The sequence below is a fragment of the Gouania willdenowi genome, chromosome 10 (genome assembly GCF_900634775.1).
Source record: "Gouania willdenowi chromosome 10, fGouWil2.1, whole genome shotgun sequence".
Classification (NCBI taxonomy): Eukaryota; Metazoa; Chordata; class Actinopteri; order Blenniiformes; family Gobiesocidae; genus Gouania; species Gouania willdenowi.
The window spans coordinates 6,136,678-6,157,458 of NC_041053.1; the positions used below are offsets into that span (position 1 = coordinate 6,136,678).

Here is a 20,781-nt window from a genome sequence, read left to right on the forward strand (position 1 = left end):
ATACTACACCATGTACGACACATGATTTAGCCGAGACACAGCCCAATCCAAAAAATAGACAGACGAGTGAAAAATCGGCTCAAAATGTGCAAAAATCACACAGTGTAAACCCGCCTTAAGCCAGGCCCAAGTTTTGGCACAGCATGAATTTTGCCAAAGGCCGTTTAGTTGTAATATTGTTGACAGCAGGGGAGTTGATGTAGACAAAAGTAAGAACAAAATGTAGGAAAGTTTCTTGATCAAAGTATAGCGGAGTAGACAGTCTTTATTGTCTTTCTCTCCAACTCTCTTTTTAACCCAAGCAAAGCTTTTCTATTTGAAAAAAAAAGTCAAACTCTAATTTAATGAATGTTTTAACACCAGGGCTGCTGCTTCTGCAGTCTTTAGCACCCTCACCTTGCTCCCCTCATCAGCACCAGAAGTTTTGAGGAAGCTTTTTAACACCTTTATGGATCACACTGCTGACACCGAAACGGGAAGAGACAAATATGTCGACAAGCTTGTCAAAAAGTGAAAGTAGAGGGGGATATATTCTCCCCAACTAGCATCGTATCACATTCTAGGTGCTACCGTCTTTAGCCCACATCCATCCCAAGTCTGGCACTACAAATCAATTCTTATCCTGATGATGATAGAAGCAGTTTGAACAGAAAAGGTGCGATGAGGAGAAAAAAAGGAATGGCGGTAAAAGTGCAACATAGGGAAAGTAAATAGGAACCAAATGTAGGTGTGTGAGATGGGAAAAGATAAAGGGGTGAGAAATCTAAAGGTGAGGAAGAAGATAAGAAGAGCAGGAGGAAACAGTGTTTCGGTGGTTGATCACTACAAGCAGAGACAGCATTTAATCAAAGAAAGAGAAATGGATCAAGCGACAGCCGAAGCAAAGAGACTCAGGTCTTAGAGCGAAGGAAGTGTGGAAGGCCTGAAGAGCTGCAGTGAGGATTTTAATTAGGAGTAATTGGCCACCGAGGGAACAGGAACGAGTAGACGGGAGGCAGGGAGGGGCCTGTAGCAGCCCTTACATCTGATTGAGAAATATCTCTTTCTTTTGTTCTTTCTTTTTAATCATTTTATATTCGCTTTTGTTTTTACTCTCCTTTTTTACTTCAAACTGTGTGACTCACACTATTCTTCCAACTTTGCCATTTTTCTTCTTCATAATGCAAATAGAATATTAGTTTTGGCACAAAAGACAACAAAGAGCAATTCAATCAGCAATCGTGGAAAGAACAGAATTTGATTAAAAACTGGGGATTTTGGAGCTTAAAGGAAAGAAAAAGATGAGGAATAATAACCAACGATGTCAGAGAAATGGAGTGTGTTGTGGCCGCAAACCAATTCCCATTTTTCATTTTTACTTTAGCAAATGTTACATTAGCTATGACTAATGTTTCTTCATGAATAATGAATTATATCACTTACTGTAAAGCAGATACTGTTGCCGTGATTCGATCTGTAATGCTTGTCCCTCATTTTATCTCAGTATTTCATACTAATGTCTAACATCATTTTCACTGGCTTGTTTTAAATCCTTAATTGAAACACATGTTTCCATCAGAAGCTTATATGCTGCGTTTGGTTGTAACTCATATTCAGGTAGTTTACGCTTAGCAGAAATGCTAATTCTGGCCTATATATGCTGGACGCATAAATAAGTGACTGATATAATGGTGATTTCAGTGCTAACTGTTTACTGCTCATTACCATTTCTTGCCCTCAAGTGGCCAATAAAGATTATCTCAGCGCTTGCAGCTCTCAAACAAGTCCTAATGAAAGACGTCCCTTATTGGTAATAACACAGCAGTGACACAGGCTGTCACACAAACTACTGGCTAAGTTTAGCTTTTTAAGTCTGTTATTAGGACAAGAGCATTTAGCAAAGAGTTGTCCTAATGTAAAAGATCATTTCCTGGAATGACTTTACATCAATAGCTCAGGCGGTAGAAGAAGGGTCATCTCCTGATCCAAAGATTGGGGGTTCAATTCTAAAATGATACCTTTTCAAGAGTGGAGGTTCTCTTTGGCAAATTACTGAACCCTAAAATGCTCCCAACGGTAGATTTAGCACTTTGCATGGCAGCTCTCTCACCAGTGGTGTGTGAATGAGTGTGAACGTAGCTAATATTGTAAGGCGCATCGGGACTACTTTGGTAGGAATTAAAGCGTGTTACACATTTAGTTCATTTACCTTTTTTAAAACATTATTTCATCTCAAATTAATAAAAATAGCTAAATCACGGTCTAAAGTACTTTACATTATTGGTGACATTCAGCCATTTAAAGACATTAATTCACCAAGGGCAACAGAGTTACTGTGAATTGAAAAATTCCTCCAGTGGGAGCAACTTCACCTTAAACGGTTTGCCCAAGGACACTTCACCATACAGGCAAGTCAAAGAATTAACCACTAATCTCTTAATTAGAAGACAACCCACTTCACCACTGTAGCCATTGTCAATGCAACAAAAACTCTGCAAATATATACATTTTGTAATGCCATTTTTACTTTATTAATTTACTACTATCTACCTACTTACAGGTAATTCACAGTAGGGTCAAAGGTTCCAGAACATCAGTCCACTGAGACAGAACACTATATCAAGCAGTATTATAATTATTAAAAAAAAAGAAAATATGAACAAATATTTTACAAAATACAACAAAAAATAGAATATATACAAAGTAGAAATGAAGACGCAGGAAGATGAAGATATGTGGCAGCATCACAACTTAGGCACATGGTTCATCAGTACTTACAGCTTCTAAGAAGATGTAAGTACTGATCCATAGTCTGATGTTATGGAGTCCTTTTCCTGAGGGAAGGAGGGTGAATAGTGTGCTAGGTGGGACGGTTTGCTTCCTTGATTGTTAAACCTAAACCTCAATGCAATGATGCGTAAGATTTGCAACGTATGACTCTGTCAGCTGACAAATGTAGTGCAGTCCATCGGGTGAAAAAATATATACCTTTTGTATAGGAGTTTCTTGAATAAATAGAAAGGATTGCATCCATCCCTAACCCCTCGTTGTCTCCTAAGCACACCTCCTACTATCAGTGGGAGGATCATTAAAGACCATTTTCCAGGAGAACTGATTGGTCAGGAGGTGGTTCTTTTGTATTCACTGATCTCTTAATCGGAACATACTCTAAGGTTTGTGAGACAGGAAGTCCTGTACCCAGCTGCAGAGGGAAGCTAATAGTCCCAGCTTGAATAATATCGGTGGTTGAAGGCAGAGCTAAAGTCCAGGAAAAGCAGATGTCTCAACAGTTGAAAAGGCATTGTCTACAGACCTGTGGGTCATGACCAGGTGTTTCATGACTATCCGAGTCATGTTGGCCACCAGATGGCCACCAGTCAAAAGTCATTCATGCTCCTCTTTGCTGCAAACACTGGCACAATGGTGGATGCCTTAAGGCAAACTGGGATGACTGGGAAAGAGAGAGAGGTGTAAAGATGCCTGTCTACACCTCAGTGAGCTTGTGCACACAGCCCTTCAGAACTCTCCCAGGAAACTTAACTGGTCCTGCTGACTTGATATGCTAAAATGTCCTCCTTACATGACCTGCTCACACTCTGAACGATGGTGGCTCTCCCTCAGGGATAGTGAGCCTGGTGCGTGTAGGAGGGTCGACGGTTCAAAGCAGATATAGAAGAGCTTGGGTTCCTAAGGTAAATTATAAACAAACTGCAAACCCATCCAAACAACTTTTATAAAGTCCTGCACAACATTTGACATACAGAACTATAGACAGCAGTGTTATCCTAAACTAGTTCAGCCCACATCTTAAGCCTGATATATGGTTCTGTGACACCCACGCCGTAATCTGACGTACGCCTCCCAAAAATCCTGACTCGGTGTTGAGGCAACGTGGAACGTAAGGGCTGCCTTTTCAACATCACCATGTTTTAACTTTTTGCGTAGCAATACGAGAGGTGTTTCTCCAGTGGACTGAGTCAAAGAGAGAACCGAGCGGGGCAGAAAGTGCCAGATTATTTCCTTTCATGGCTGCAGCACGTGAGGCACCGCCAAACGTAGTCAATCACAGAAAAAAGGTGTGTTAACTGTTATCACTACTTTGCCTTGTCTCTGTATCTACAGTGTGTTTGTGTGTGTACTTTAGTAAATAATGACTGACATACTGCAGAGGCTGCCAGAGGAGCAGACATGACGTTATGTAAAAGCGAGCTTTGCAGAGCCGCCCCCTTCCCAACTCACTGCTTCTCGGGTCGTGGACTAGGTTACTTTGCTGCGCTCTCTCCGCTTTACGGCGGGGTCAGGGCCCCCTCACCCAGCGTGACTGTCTACTAGAGTGGTCGACAGTGCGCTCGAGCTTCAGACACAACCGATCCACCATCTCTAATCCTATCATCTGTTCACTCCCCGAAGATTTAGCACCAATCCACCAGAGTGAACCGATATCAAGAGACCTTTATTATGCTAATGAACTACACAATAGGATAATCAAGGCTAATCAACACCACAGTATAACTGCTAAAATAGTTAGTTTCAAAACTGAAAAAGCCAAAATGTCTTCAACCAAGTCCAGTTGCCTCAACTAAGCTTTAACAATCAACATGACCTGGATGACTGAGAACCTTCTCCTAAATCTTAACCTCTTTGGCTTTGAGCTTAATTAATTAATTAATTATATAATTAATTAATTAAAAGTAAGTAGTAATATATCAAAATACAAAATGACAGTTCTGAAGGGACAGTGTCAGTAACATCTTTAACATGCATGTTTTGATGTTGAGAAAAACCTCTGTCCCTGGTGTTGTAGCTCACATTGTTTAGCAGGGGAGTAGATTAGCTGGGTGACATCTGTGTTCTGTGTTTATTGGTACACAGGTGAGCTGTGGGCCATGGGGTAGTCTGGACAACGCATCACCTCACCTGGCAACCAACAAAACACACACCAATACGTGTCTATGCAAGAGCATTTTTTGTCATTTATTGGAAACAGAAATCCTCAGATGGTTAATCTCCTAATCAAGCCCTTTTAATTAAAGAGGCTCATAAAAGTGAACGTGAAAGCTGCCACTTTAACTGTCTTCACAATTTGGTACATATCTTATTTTAGCCTGCTTGAAAATTCCCCAGCTGTCATTTGTCAGCATCCCCAAATTGCATCTGACTTCTGCTAAACAGCAGTAGTGGTGTGCACTGGGTGTTGCTAGGTTACGGTACTGGGGATGCTGCTGGCTAAGTGGCTGCAGGATCATTGATGGCCACTCTGCATGGAGGGCTGACAGCAGGTCTTCTGGACATTTGGCAAGTCTTGAGTCAGATACTCTTGAAATCCCACATCTGGTGGCAAGCCCATACAAATCTAGATCAAAGTCTCGACTTGGAGATTGGACCTCGTCTCTCACCCTCACAGCCACCTTCCTGTCGGGCTTTATTATCATTTCTTGCTCTTTTCAGACTTGCACATCGTCTTGAATCTGCTTTGTTTATCCTTCCTTTGCTCTTCCCTCATTTTGCGGTCTTTCGTTGCTCTCCCACCTGCTGGGAGGTAATCAAGCCCCGTTGTGAGTGTTTAAGTACCGGCGCGAACGCAGACTGAATTATTCTTATGGTATTTAGTTTGGGAGGAGAGAGCCATTTTCTACATCACGTGCAGGGTTAAACCTGTGCATACACAAGTGGGATGCAGAAACAATAGCACACACAAGCATGAATGAGCATACACTGTCACAGCAGGGTGAGCCTGTGACATGACAGCTTTCATTGTCTTGATTAACTGCACTTGTTACTGCAGACACTGATAGAGTACATTCAACAAACACATGACTGAGTACACAAGGAGAGCACATGCAACATCCTCGAAGTGGAAAGATTGATTGAAGGAGAAATCATTCTCTCCTAATTCCTTCATATCTCTGCTCTCCCCCTCGTTTCATTTACTTTTCCTACTTATCCATATTTTTTTCCTGCTGCTCCCCATTCTGCCTTGAGCTCGCCTTCATCAGTGCCTCTCTCCTTCTTTTTCTTTTCTTTCTTCATTCTTGTTTCTGCCACTATGAACCTAAACTCTCAGTGGAACTACAGTTGATATTGTATACTGCTGCTTTAATCTCTCTATCTCTCTGATGCACTAGAACAGAAAAACAAACCTGGGTGGCCATTATCTCTGATACTGCATTAATGTTGCACCTTTTAGTTTGCGTTTCTTACTTGCTACACATCCCTGGGCGTCCTGCACTCAAGGGACGTGGAGCAGAGTGATGTCAGCACTTGATGTAAGTCCTCCGACAGTTTCTGTGTATCCATTTGGAGCTGCTGGGGGATTGATATAAGCATCTTCACAGTGTCTCCCCAGAGCTGTGAACACGCTTTGATGTCTGTGAAAAAGACTAGTGGAGTTCCCTTTTTCGCAAACCAAATGCAAGAGATAGGTAATTATTTTTTTAATTAATTAAGTCTTGACTGTTTAAGCCAATCATTTTAGCCACTATTGATTAGCACACAAGGGCTAGCCAGGGTGCCCCACTGGACATTTTAGGAGCCACTCGATATTAACATAGTGGTTGAATGTTGGGCAATTGATTTTGTGTGTAGATTTGTAAATACATGCATCTAGAGTAAAGGTAAAGGAATTTTACTGTTAATGTTTACATGATCTGCACAGTTTCTGGGAGGGCTTTGCCAGATGTAACGATATCTAAATATCACAGTTCGGTAGAATCGCGTTAATAACCTCACGGTACAATAATTATTGCGATATTGCAGGAAAATTCACGGTTTTACGGAAGGCACACAGTGTACAGTAATGCTAACAATAACAAAAATGAAGACCTTTGAGAAATTGTCTTATTTACCATTTTAACAGTATGTATTGTCATACTACATATAATAATGACATTAGAAACTGAATACTGCCTACTAACAGATATAGATTCTTTAGCTAAAGGTCAAAAATTCAAATTAAGTCAGAAACAGTCTGAAGGGAAACAAAGGCATACAAATAACCTAGCAACAAAAAAATAAAATAATAATAAAAAAAAACAGCCAAAGAAATCAAAAAGTGCAAACTTCATGAAGCTATCCCGAAAAGCACAACGGCTCATTATTTTATACCGTGACATAACCAAGACGATAGCGAGGCACTTGTAATAGCGCTGTATCATGATACAGTGACATTCCTATGTCCTAAGTTCCTTCCTAAGTTAGAGGCTAAGAAAAACCAATAAAGCTGGATGTTAAACGTGACTGAGCTCAAAGAGGAGAAGTAAGTATTTAATGATAGTCTTATCAACAGTTCATTTTGCAGGATTTTAAAGTCAGTTTGCAATGTTTGCTAAGACAAGGGATAGCATTATACCTGAGCTAACATGAAAACACTAGTTTTTTAAAAGCCTTAAAACAATGCTATTCAATGACATATTTGTCACATTTTAAATTGGTTGGACATTCCACTTTTGAATTTGAAGCTAAACCAAATAAATAGAATAAAAAATAAATAAATAAAAAAACAAGTGTTTTATATACATGTAATGGTCTGTAGTGATACAACATTTTGAAAAAAAAACAGCAACACATATTTAAGTGGTAATGTTGCCCACCTTTGTTTCAACTAGATCATGTTGTTGGTATGAAGATGGACAAAAATAAATGATTAGAATCTATTTGTCCTCAGTAGATGTTCTTCTTCTTTCATTAAAGGTTAGTACAGTAACTGCTGGCCTGGTTTTACTGACACTGAACACATTCAGACGCTCTTCGACACCAGCAAAGATGCAGATTTACTTTTTAAACTGAAACACCCATAAAACTGTTTTTCTGTCATGTTGACTTTTCTTTTTCATCACATTAAACACGCTGCCGTGGAGTGCCACTTAATAATTGACTGCCATTTGCTTGGCCATAAATGAAAAGCAGTTAGTGACAATATTACGAGAGCAGATGATTTCCTGTTGGTGTCTGAGTCGAGCTGAAAAAAGGAGCTCATCCACAAAGAGTCCTTTGAGGTAAATCTTGTTAGTGTGCATGACTTTTGGGAGGAAGGAGGAGACCTTGAACCTCTAACATTTAACAACATCTTATGTTCTTCGCTTTTGAATTATATAGATCTCTCTTTATTTATCTTTAGCCCTAAGTATCCCTCTGTTTTACTGCCAAAGTTGAGCGACCATACTAAACAGTCCCACTAAGCGATCTCCCTGGCAGCTTTACGTTCACACACACTTAATACTCACACTTTGCTGGGAGGCCGTAGCCACAGGTGATCTTGGCCTGTCCTGTCTCACAGCCATGTAGTGAAGAACACTCCTTTTTCAGCAGAGGGCCCGCAGCGCGATGGATCGCCCCGTCCACTGGAAAACACATCACAGGAGATTTACATTGTTTGTTAGTTCAAGATCTCATATTATGCTATTTTTCACCCATCTCGTTTTTTCTTCTAAGAACCCCAACAACATAGTATTTAAGGTCTATTTTCCCAAAGTTAACTGTACGTTACAGTAAAACACATGGTTGTTTAAGAGGCTATTGTGATTGTGAGTCTGACAAATGTTGCATCAGGGTGTGTGTGTACGTGTGTGTGCGGCAGCAGCAGCGTAAACTATCAGCTGAGTCAGCTGTTTCAAACTCTCACCAGAGTGTTAAACTGCTAAGTCACTTTCTTGTCCTCCTCACCTATTCTAACCACAGGAATAATCCATTTAAGGTGATAATCATTTGTTTTGTCCAACTGCTGCGTCGCAGTGGGTCACAAACACGTATTATCTATATACTGGGTTATCTATATACTGAACGTACAGTTGTGTGCGAAAGTCAGGGCACCCCTTTAAAAACAGCATATTTTATATATTTAAAAAGTTATATTCATATTTACTGTCTCTCTGGTATATGGGAAAAAAAAGACAATATTGTCAGGAAACATTAATGCATAGTTACATTTTATTTTATAAATTGAACAAAATTACAAAAATGAAAAACATAATTTTGGCATGTGCAAAAGTCGGGGCACCCTACAGCATCAGTACCTTCAGTACTTAGTAACACCCCCTCTGGCAGATATCACAGCTTGTAAACGCTTCTTATAGCCAACAACAAGTCTCTGGATTCTATTATTTGGGATTTTTCCCCATTCTTCCTTGCAAAAGGCTTCCAGTTCTGCAATATTCCTAGGACGTCTTGCATGCACAGCTCTTTTAAGATCTACCCACAGATTTTCGATAATGTTTAAGTCGGGAGACTGTGAAGGCCATTCCAAAACCTTCAGCTTGCGTTTCTTGAAGTAGTCCATGGTGGATTTGGAGGTATGTTTAGGATCATTATCCTGTTGTAGAAGCCATCCTCTTTTCAGCTTTAGCTTTTTTACAGATGCTGTGATATTTGCCTCCAGAATTTGCTGGTATTTAATTGAATCCATTCTTCCCTCCATCCGAGCAATGTTTCCTGTCCCACTGGCTGCAACACAACCCCAAAGCATGATGGATCCACCCCCATATTTAACAGTTGGCAAGGTGTTCTTTTCATGAAATGCTGCTCCTTTTTTTCTCCAAACATACCTTTGCTTATTGTGGCCAAAGAGTTCTATTTTAACTTCATCCGTCCACAGCACTTGTTTCCAAAAGTCATCAGGCTTCTGTAGATGTTCTGTTGCATATTTTTGATGTTGTATTTTATGATGAGGTCGTAGATAAGGTTTTTTTCTACAGACTCTTCCATGAAGGTCTTGTTTGTGCAAGTATCGGCGCACAGTGGAAGGGTGCACCATCACTCCTGAGTCTGCTAAATCTTCCTGGAGGTCTTTTGAAGTCAAATGTGGGTTTTGGTTTACCTTTCTGACCAGACTACGAGCTGTTCTCTCCGAGAGTTTCCTTGGTCTTCCAGATCTCTTCTTGACCTCCACAGTTCCCCTCACCTGCCATCTCTTAATTATGCCTCGCACTGTGGAAACTGCAAGCTGAAGGTTTTGGAATGGCCTTCACAGTCTCCCGACTTAAACATTATCGAAAATCTGTGGGTAGATCTTAAAAGAGCTGTGCATGCAAGACATCCTAGGAATATTGCAGAACTGGAAGCCTTTTGCAAGGAAGAATGGGGAAAAATCCCAAATAATAGAATCCAGAGACTTGTTGTTGGCTATAAGAAGCGTTTACAAGCTGTGATATCTGCCAGAGGGGGTGTTACTAAGTACTGAAGGTACTGATGCTGTAGGGTGCCCCGACTTTTGCACATGCCAAAATTATGTTTTTCATTTTTGTAATTTTGTTCAATTTATAAAATAAAATGTAACTATGCATTAATGTTTCCTGACAATATTGTCTTTTTTTCTCATATACCAGAGAGACAGTAAATATGAATATAACTTTTTAAATATATAAAATATGCTGTTTTTAAAGGGGTGCCCTGACTTTCGCACACAACTGTAAATATATTATCTGTGGATAAAGGGACTGGTGGTAAAGGGAATGGGGTTGTAATCGTAGGCTCACTGGTTCTAATCTCCATGGTCCATCACTGTGGGATGTTGATCAGTCCCTTATAATAACTCTAACTGCTCCCTGGGTGCTACACCATGGCTGCCCCCTGCTCCTCAGGGAGGGGTAAATGCAGAGAACACATTGTGTGTGTGTGTAGCTCTACATAAATGACAATAAAGTATAACATATACTGTATTCTATATTACATGACAGTGTATGTTTTACCTGTGAGGTAGTTTGAAAGGGAGGAACTCACATTCTCATAGGGTAGGAGGAGCCAGGATTGTCAGGATGAGGAGTTTCCACCTTATGACGTATTATTGGGGGAAAATTCCAACATGCCCATTTGGGGCTGACTTTTTATAAATTGTGGGCACTGTGTGGTCACACCAGCCTGTCATTGCCCGATCTCGTTAGATCTCTGAAGCTAAGCAGGTCTGGGCCTGGAGTTAGATGGGAGATCACTGAGAATTCCAGGTGCCACAGTGGGGGACAGTCGCTCCAGTGGTATTTGTCATTGTGTCCTTGGGCAAGACACTTCACCCACATTGCCTAGTATGAATGTAGTGTGTAGTTAACCCAGGTTTAAGCAAAAGTGTAACAGCTACTTCACAGTAGCTTAAATTTTCTGTTTAAGAAATCAGAAAACTACATATTCTTTAACATATAACATTACTATTAAAAACTGTTATCTTAACTTAGCATCTCAGCATAGTGTGAATAAAAATATTGAACATGCCTGTGGTGCACATATAGCTACTCAAAGGGTAAACACATGTAAACAAAGAGGGGGCTGGCTCACATCGGAACGTGAAAAAGTCCGAAAAAACCGTGGTGGAAAAAAAATATATATATAATAATAATTTAACAACTAAATAAATAAAATAAATAATAATTTAAAAACTAAATTATAAATAAAAATTGTTTTTATCTACAAATTTGTTTAATCCATGAAATCGATTTTTTGCCCAGCCCTATCATTATTAATATTATAAAGGAATGTTTATCACTTCAGAAAAACCATTATAAATACATTTTCAAAATACTGCCCCTTTAAGGCTATTCCTGGTGAACAGGTCTTCCAACAGGAGACCAAATGTTAGCAGTTAAAGCTTATGGCTAAACGGACGTGGTTCATTAAGGCTGCAGCGGTGAACAGCTGTATTTCCCATCAGTGGCAGATTGCTAACTTTTTGCCCTAAATCCATTTTCACTGTTATAATAAGTCAAAGCATCTGTCTCTCTGCACGTCAGTCTATTTAATGGATTTTTATGGCTGCTGCCTTGGTTAATTACTTGATTTAATGTGCCATTAAAAACTCAGCTGACTTTGACATTTTGGTCAATTAGTCTTGATTATTAAATATTCATACATCGACATGAGATTCAGAAAAGTGCAACAATTCTTGATACCTCACCAGATCCAAAGAGCACGGCTGTGTTGAGGACAAAGCAGGCATTGAAGCAGGAAAAGCATTTTTACAGCCGTGTCAATGGCATTATTAGTACTAGTATTAATCTCTTCCCTACGATCGAGATCACTTCATTAGACGCATTTTCAGGTCTAAAAATTCAAGAAGCAGCAATTAGAAAATTTGGGATTATTAAAAATGTATATATTTAAAATGAACTTCAATTACTGCAACAATCGAACATAAACTAAATAGCCTAATAAACTTTAATAGTAACACTTTAGTTTAGGGAACACCTATTAACCATTTATTAGTTAATTATTAGCATGCAGATTAGTAACATATTGACTCTGAATGAGTCATTATTATGTACTTATTAATGCCTTATTCTGCATGGCCTTATTATACAACCAGTTAGCCATTAACTAAGAGTTTTCCCTCAATAACCTGAGAATAATTACTTATTAGTAGTAAGTTATTGTACATGAATTACGATCTCAACATGCTAGTATTAGAATTAGGGTTAACGTTAACCCTAATCTTAAACCTAACCCTATTCCTGAAACTGTGAGACTAGCATTAACTGTATAATAAGGCATTAATAAGTACTGAATGATGACTAAATAATGTTACTAATGCTAAAAAGCAACTAATTAATGGTTAATAGGTGTTCCCTAAAGTGTTGATTGAATCTGATATATATTATTATTTAATCTGACTTTTCAAAGAAAAGCATACATTGAGCACATGTCCTGCCACTAAGCCTTGAGAGAGTATATGATGAGAAATATTGATGGCAGTTACAAAGGAGTTACATGCTAAAAACACGGCCCCGTCTGCTATAAATTGTACCAAATATTATAATTAGAAAGTAATTTGTTGCAAGCAGCATGCAAACGCATATCTAGTTTTGTGAGAGCAGAGGAGAGAGGATGAGAAATGAATGGGCTCAGGAATGACAATATCATGTTTGAATGACAGACATTGTATTTCCAGGACTAGGTTTCATTTGGCTCACGTAATTCAAGCCATCATTTCACTGCATTAGTAAAGACTGACAATAGTCGAGAGAATAAAAGGAGAATGAAAGGCCAGTGTGCAGGATGGGGAAGAAAACTCTCTGCGGCAAAATAACACCATTTTTCATTAGGTTTAGTTTACAAATCATGAATCACATACTCCATTATGCATTTTAAAAAAATCAAGAATGAAGCGTACTTTAGACCAGTGGTTGTCAAACTTTTTTGGCTAAAGTACCCCCATTATTTTATTTTGGAATGAGAATGTGCCCCTTTGTCTGACTAGAACATTTTGCTCAGAATTCTGTGAAAAAAACAACTATAGAGCATAATGATGGAATTAATAATAATAATTAATAACAACACATTTCAAAGAATCTCATTTGGTAAATAAGTGGAATGAAACAGTATTTAGTGGCTCCTGAATAGTTTTATTTCTATAGTTTTTATCATTTACGGTCATCTGCCTCCTGATGTGGGACAAAGACTGACCATGTATTGATCATTTCTATCATCATTTTGTGTGTTTTCGGTGTCATTTTGTCTGTTCTTTTGATTCAGTAAATTTTTCTCTTATTATGGGCGTTTTTGTTGTCATTTTAGAACGTTATTGCTATTATTTCAATCATTTTATCTCAGTGTGTGTGTTTTTTTTGTATCATTTGGTTGTTACTTGTGTCTTTTGTATGTTTCTCTGTTATTTTTTGTGTATTTTGTGGTAATCTTGTGTATTTTTCTCTCATTTAGTGTGTCTTTGTTGTGGTTTTGTGTGTTGTAGGTAATGGTCAGTATTTTTCTCTCTTAGGGGCGGATTCACTAAAGGTTTGGGGGTATTAAAATGTGTGTAAACGTCACTCCACGCGCTAATAGGGAATCAGGGAATCAGGACTGCGTGTCTTCAGCGCGTCTCAGTCCATTTAGCACGTTTCCCTCTGATGAATATGTAAAGTAGGCGGATCTCATAACGGGTGCAAATAATGGGAGAAGAAAATGCAAATAAATTCATGCAGTGGGCGCAATGCAATTCATAAATTCTGGGACTGTTTGTGGTGATTGTGTTAGCACAGGAAAATAGTATGACTGACAAGCAGGTGCAAACACACACGCAGAGATCCGCTGCAGTAAATGTTGACACAAAACACAGCGGAGACGCCAAAAAATGCTCCTGTTAACCTTTCTAGTATACGAAAATAATTTAACAAAAACAGTCAATATTTAACAGCCACTGAATAAGAAAATGCAAAGTAAAGTGTGTTTGAGGGAGAGAAAAAGCTGCACACCCACGGCGGGGGGAGAGCATGCTGTGAGCGCTATAGACGCACCACTCCAGTGATGTTTTCACCATCAAACTCTGGTGTCGCGTTGATGGAAGGAACATCAAGCCAGAATCAGCTGATCAGATGCGTAATTTACGGAATGATGGCACAATGTTCATATACTGTATGAGAGTGTGGTGTGACAGCGCTACTGGAGCTCAGACCTGTTGGATGATGGTCAGTAGATCATATTCAAATGGTGCAGACTGATTGATAGACTTGCTGCATTAACTCAGATCAATGATAAATCAATAGGACAGTTTCTGTCCAAATATGCCTGTTTTTCATGGACTGATCAGGGTGAAGTTACAGGACCTGACAGAGCAGCTACATTAAAATAGGTGGGAAAAAATACCATTAGTTTTAAAGTTGTGGTTTAAAAAAAAAAAAAAACATTTTGATTTGTTTATTTAGTTTTCGACATTATTAAATGTTTGTGCAGCAGACAGAGAAGTCCATCTGCCTCCAATTTAACTTCCTCAAATGTCAGTGTGCTTGTGCCCCCTGACGTCTCCACATTAAACGAGCAAAACGCTCATTTAAATAGAGCGGTCTGCACCACTTCTGCACGCGCGCTAATCATTGCTGCAATCTTAGTGAATTCCACGCAGCAGGTGAGGAAACTGCGTCATTAAAGGATTTAGGGACACAACCACCCTTTATTTCAGATCTTAGTGAATCCGCCCCTTAGTGTGTTTTTGGCGTCATTTTGTGTATTTTGTGTTCTTTTTACTATTAAGCATATTTTTATAATATTTTGTGTTTTTGTTGTCATTTTGTGAGTTGTTGGCAATATTTACTGTAGTATGATTATTATTTTTAACTAAAAACAGATAGTATAAAACCTTATATTTTTAATGCTTTCATCTGTTAATTTTCCTCTCACTCACTCTCAAGTACCCCCTAGTGCCATCACGTACATCTAGGGGTACACATACCCCCATTTGAGAAAAACTGCTTTAGACAACCACTGACATATTCACTCTTAAAGTCAATTTAATGCCTTTAAATCACATGACTTTTTTATTTTGGGACCGTGAGAAAAGATATGCAGGCTTAAGGAGAACAGGTAAACTCAGATTTTACCCATCATCTAATGTCTGCAGTAGTCAGCACCAGGGTGGGGAAGACCAACTTTGGGGAAAGTGTGTAAGAGAAAAATAGCAGCCTCGACTTCAGAAGTTCAAAAAGGGTTAAAGTCTCAACCTTGATCTGTAATGTTTTTCTATTGTTTGTTACAGCATATTAGTGCATCAACCTTTAATTCCTCCCCTTTGAGAGAGTTTGACACATTAACCCTTCTTCAGTTCATTTGACAAAACACGTATTCTGTAAACTCTCATCAGCGTCTCTCAAATCCCAGACTTTGACCTTTTTATTTTATTTCATTTGACCATGTTTTACCCACAGAAGCACCATTCCTTGAGCCCACTTTTCAATTTAAGTTTGGACAGACAAAAACAGAAAAATGTTACTTTACATTGGTTCCGTTTTCCCTTAAGCGTTCTCGCTTAAAATACAAAAACAATCTAAACCAACATGTTGAAATGTAGTTTTTCCAGGTGAGGGTGGAAGAAAAATAATGAATGCTACATAATTAAAAAGTTAACAATGACTTGAGGCTTGGCTAGAGCGCAAAAACTGTTACCGCATCAGACCAAAATTCAAATCTATTAAAGCTGCAGTTTGTAGAATTGTGAGGCACTCCACACACACCCCTCCTTTCCTGAACGAAACTTACCGGTCCACTGTGGAGCTCTTAGCAACTTATTTCTTAATAGAGACTCGTGACAAATGTAGGGACTAATTGTGTTATTGGGAAGTTTTCTGACGTTTTAGAGAAATGAAAGCATGTATCACTCGCTGCTGTGAGGACAGTAAGAGACTCACAGTTACAGCCACTCTTCAAACACAAGCATCTGCAGTAAGCCCAGCTGATCAAAGCAGACGCTGCACATCCACACTGCAGATTAATTGTGTCTGTTCTCTCCACAATAGATATTGTTTCTCTTAAGTTTACAAGCTATTTATCCTGTTTGTTATCTCTCTCTGACTCGCTATGTGGGGCAGACTGCGCACGGACTGAAAGCGGATCACGAGCAGTCCGCTGCACATACCGAGTCAGAGGAACACGTTTGTGCCTTCATTCTGTTGCTTCTCCACCTCAGTCTTCCTTTTTCCTTTTGCTTTGCCGTGTAACCGCCGTGCCAAAAGCTGCAATGGAGACTTCTGATGGAACATCTGCTATTGCACTTAATTTAGTACTATTCTCAGATCGTGAACACATATAGACTTGACAAGCAGCTCTAGCAGCCAATAGTAATGCCCAAAACTGGATCAGCCTTAGCAGATGACCGATACGGACTACGGATTTTCTTGAGTCGATATTTGGAGCCAATCTACTTTTGCTTCTTCAGTTTACATCATAAAAATTACACAATGATGATAAGAAATGGGAGGAGTCTCAATTTTTAAAAAAGGAAAATTTATTGAAATTGACAAAGGTGAGGTAACGACGCCAAGGAAAAAATATTGAACGAATATCAAAAACAGATGATGTAGAATAAGAAGAATAAAAATATTTGTGCTCTCTGTAAATTATGTGGATCGGCAAACGCAACAGCTCGCATCAGCCGATGCCAATACATGTAAAAAACGCAAAAATTGGCCGATAATATCAGCCGGGCGATGTATCGATTTATCACTACCCAAAACAGCTCATGGGATCGCCCTGTTGGTAGAAAGACCTCTGATTGGCTGATGTCCATTTCCAAAACTCCTTTACTGAACCAGGATAAGGACAAAAGATTCACTGTCCACTCAGAACACTTTGGATTACAATATGCTTAAAGATGATTATGGATTTTTTACCAAATGCGCCAAAAAAATTTATATACTGCAGCTTTATTTCTGAACACACATACTGTAGCTTTACTAAATCATTATCATCAGACACACTCAGTTATTCATCTATTGAAAGCAACTATTAGTAAACTAAAAGTCACCAAAGATTATGGGACTTGAAAGTTTTAAAGGACTATTAAATCCCTGATGTTTCCAGATGTCAAAGTATTTATAATATCTCAAAAACAAAACAAAAAACAGGTGTTTATCAGCACACCATGAGGCCTGTCATCAGAGCTGTAGTTTATCCCTGTCTTCTAACTGTAGATAGACCAGCTGTTCCAGCAGTGTCTCACCAAGCAGAGTGTTTCCATGTGGGGGTCAGGCCTTGTCTGTAAGCTACTGTGCTAAAATTGACATATTGCATGCTGGGCTGTGCTGTTGTGTGCCATGTTAAACTGAAGCTCACTGTCAGAGAAGTGCAACTGTAACACAATGCAGTAAACCCTGTTTTAATATAATCTATAACACATTCATGTATATATTGTTTGGCAGAGGATGGAGACCAGTACCCGCAATAATAAGGTATAAAAATGATAAACTATTATGTGCAAGTTTTATGAAGGTAGGGAGGGAACCCAGCATGAGAAACTGAACCAACAGAGAAAACAGAAGAGATATTTATGGAAGTGTGTGTTTGTGTGCAAATCCTGACCCGTTTTTATTAGTCGACTGCCTTGCCTGGAGCTAGTCGAATGCTTTTTGACCTGACTATTGCTTTGTTCTGTTCCCAGTGTCACACACACATACAGCTGTACTGTACTGCGTGCTGGCAAAACACAGCTGAAGATCACTCACAATGAAGCGTGCATTCAAATAGTGCATGCATGGTTGCACAGACAGATGAACACAATACCTCAGTAACAAGTGTCAAAGCAGAGAAAAACTGTTTGATAGACGGTTAATTGAAGTTTATTAACATGAGTAAGGCCATTACGCCACTGACGCTATTACATAGATGGATTACTAAGCAGAGCTACTGAGAGCAGACCTCAGGGCCCAAAGCCTGGACTGTGTCTGAACCTGAGGGTATTGGCTTTGTATTTCTCCTTGCATAGTCAAATGATTTAGTTATTCAGGTCAATAAATTAGCCTGAGACCTTCCAACTGTTCATATTCTATGAATGCACAATCTCATCTGAAGCACAAGTGACTTCTTTGCTGCAGTCGTCACTTTAATGCAGAGACAAAGAAGACTCGTCCACATGGTTGTGCCAAGAGGCTCATATACAGACTTTGTATTATATCCCAAAGAAAAGCAGATTACAGCATTGTTTCTGCAGTGTGGTTCATGTGTGGGCTCACATCAGGGGTGGGACCAGAGGGATAGCCTGGAGTCTGGTTGGTGCTGAAGTGGATGCTTTCTTTTACTGAAAAGAGCTGCTGCTGAAAACCTGATTCAATGTCAGCCAATGAAACAACAATTAACACTCACTTGTTCTGCCTCCCATTCAACAGCACAGGGCAGTAAAACAAGTGAAGAGGGAGCACAACATTTAAACACAATCTGAAGACGTAATAACTGACTGATTATCACTGTATTTACTTAATATCATTAATTCATTGAAATAAATGTGTTTCAGTTTCTACAGTCTAGGTGTTAAACTCATTTTAGTTCAGGGGTCAAATACAAAGCAGTTTAATCGTAAGTGGGCCGCATATTTTATGTGGGAAAACGAGTAATTTCTTACTTATTGAGCCCTATTTTACACTTCTACGTACACATGCAATACAAAATATGCAAGAAACTGAAAATATCCAAGCAATATCAGTCCAAACACAATCTTCATTTTAAATGACCTAAATTTTTGTTTTTAAAAAATTGAAGGAGTTTGTAAGAATATTGAGTTTTTTCAACAGTTTAATTAAAAAAAAATACTGCAATCATGTGATATAAGCACCGGGAAAACTGTGAGATTTTGTAGTTTCATTTACACAATCATTCTTTTTTTCCCTGTCAATTTTTTTTTAACTTTATTTTCTCCTGCGGGTCGAATTGGACGTCGAAAGCAGTGTTTTCTCAAATGGGGTACGTGTACCCCTAGGCCTACACAATGGCTTTACAGGGGGTACAGAGAGAGAGAGAGAGAGAGAGAGAGAGAGAGAGAGAGAGAGAGAGAGAGAGAGGAAATTAACAAATGAAAGCATTAAAATATGGGGTTTTATGTTTATTTTTAGTTAAAAATGATAATCATACTAAATATTACCAGCAACTAACAAAATGACAACAAAAACACACAAAAGAGAAAATATACTAAATAATAAAAAGAAAAGAAAAAAACAACAACAATATACACAAAATGACACCAAAAAATTACTTACTATTACCAGCAACACAAAAAAAACAACAAAAACACACTAAATGAGAGAAAAATACACAAGATCATGACAAAATACACAAAAATATCAAAGAAATGAAATAAGAAAAAACCAAATGACACCAAAAACAGACACACTGAGATAATAATTTACAGTAAATCTACTGAATAACAAAAAGAACAGACAAATAACAAAATACACAAAATCATAATATAAATGACTTTGATTATAAAGATGAACTGAAAATATAAAGATCAGTCTTGCTCCCACACCAGGAGGGAGATGACCGTAAATGACTAAAACGATAGAAATACATTTATTCAGGAAGCACTAAATACTGTTTCTTTCCACTTATTTATAAAATGAGATTCTTTAAAATGTGTTTTCACTCATTCATTACGTCATTTTGCTCTATAGTTGTTTTTTCACAAAATTCTGAGCAAAGTGTTGTCGTCGGACAAAGGAGGGACTTGGATTCAAAAGTAAGACAAAGGGGGTACTTGAGTCAAAAAAGTTTGAGAACCACTGCTCTAAAGGGCCAGATTTGGCCCCCGGGCCTTGAGTTTGACACATGTGGAATTGACAGTGACAATATATTTCCTGCTCACACAGGGCAAACTTTATTTATTCTGTTTTGTTTCCCACAGTCAAAGACAAGTATGTTGAGTTAACTTAAAGATGCAGTCCGAAATGTTGGAGAGCTTTCATGACTAACCTCCTCTAAACTGTATAATCTTATCAGGGCTCTGACCAGAACCACGCCCCCACACGCTTGTACGCACATCTGATGGGGCAGTGGTGGTGTAACAGATATGGAAGCATGCCTGTAACCGGATGGTCACCGGTTCGAATCCAACCTGTGCCCTCACTGTGGGATGTTAAGCCTCAACCTTTAAGGGTCCTTAACAAATAAAATAAGATGTATGTAGAGTCACATATTGTTACAATAAACATACTTATCTATGGTACAAACTTTTCAACATCATGCCTACCTAGAGTTCTGTTAAATGAAACCCACTACATAACAAGTGCGACCCTTAGAAAATGCTTGAACCGTTCTGTTTCTGTCAAACTTAGAATTGTACAAAATTTAAACAAATGATCAATTAAGTCACATTTAACTTGCACCAAATTTCTTAAAATTGATACAGATATTACAGACAGCCAATGAGCTGTTTGATTTCAATTACTGTACAAAAACATCCAACCATTAGATATCATATTTATATATGCAGATGATCTGCCTACATGGTGCAAGGCTGCAACAGCTTCTGAACAATTGTACTTAAAGCTATCTGGAGTTTCTGAGAAATCTATGTTTATGTATCATTTTTTTTAAATGCAAAAAATACCTAACTAGTGTTTCAATATGGTC

At 38.6% G+C, this 20,781-nt stretch overlaps 1 protein-coding gene across 1 annotated transcript in view; it reads right to left on the bottom strand.

The window, feature by feature from the left end:
* Positions 1-409: 409 nt before the first annotated feature.
* The window catches only part of macrod1 (mono-ADP ribosylhydrolase 1), a 174,188-nt gene continuing 153,816 nt past the window's right edge, over positions 410-20,781 (bottom strand). Inside the window, exons 5-6 of the mRNA XM_028460395.1 lie at positions 8,198-8,318; positions 410-458 (exon numbers count right to left, since the gene is read on the bottom strand). Coding sequence (XP_028316196.1) covers positions 410-458; positions 8,198-8,318 — 170 coding nt within the window. The remainder of the gene's footprint in view (positions 459-8,197; positions 8,319-20,781) is intronic.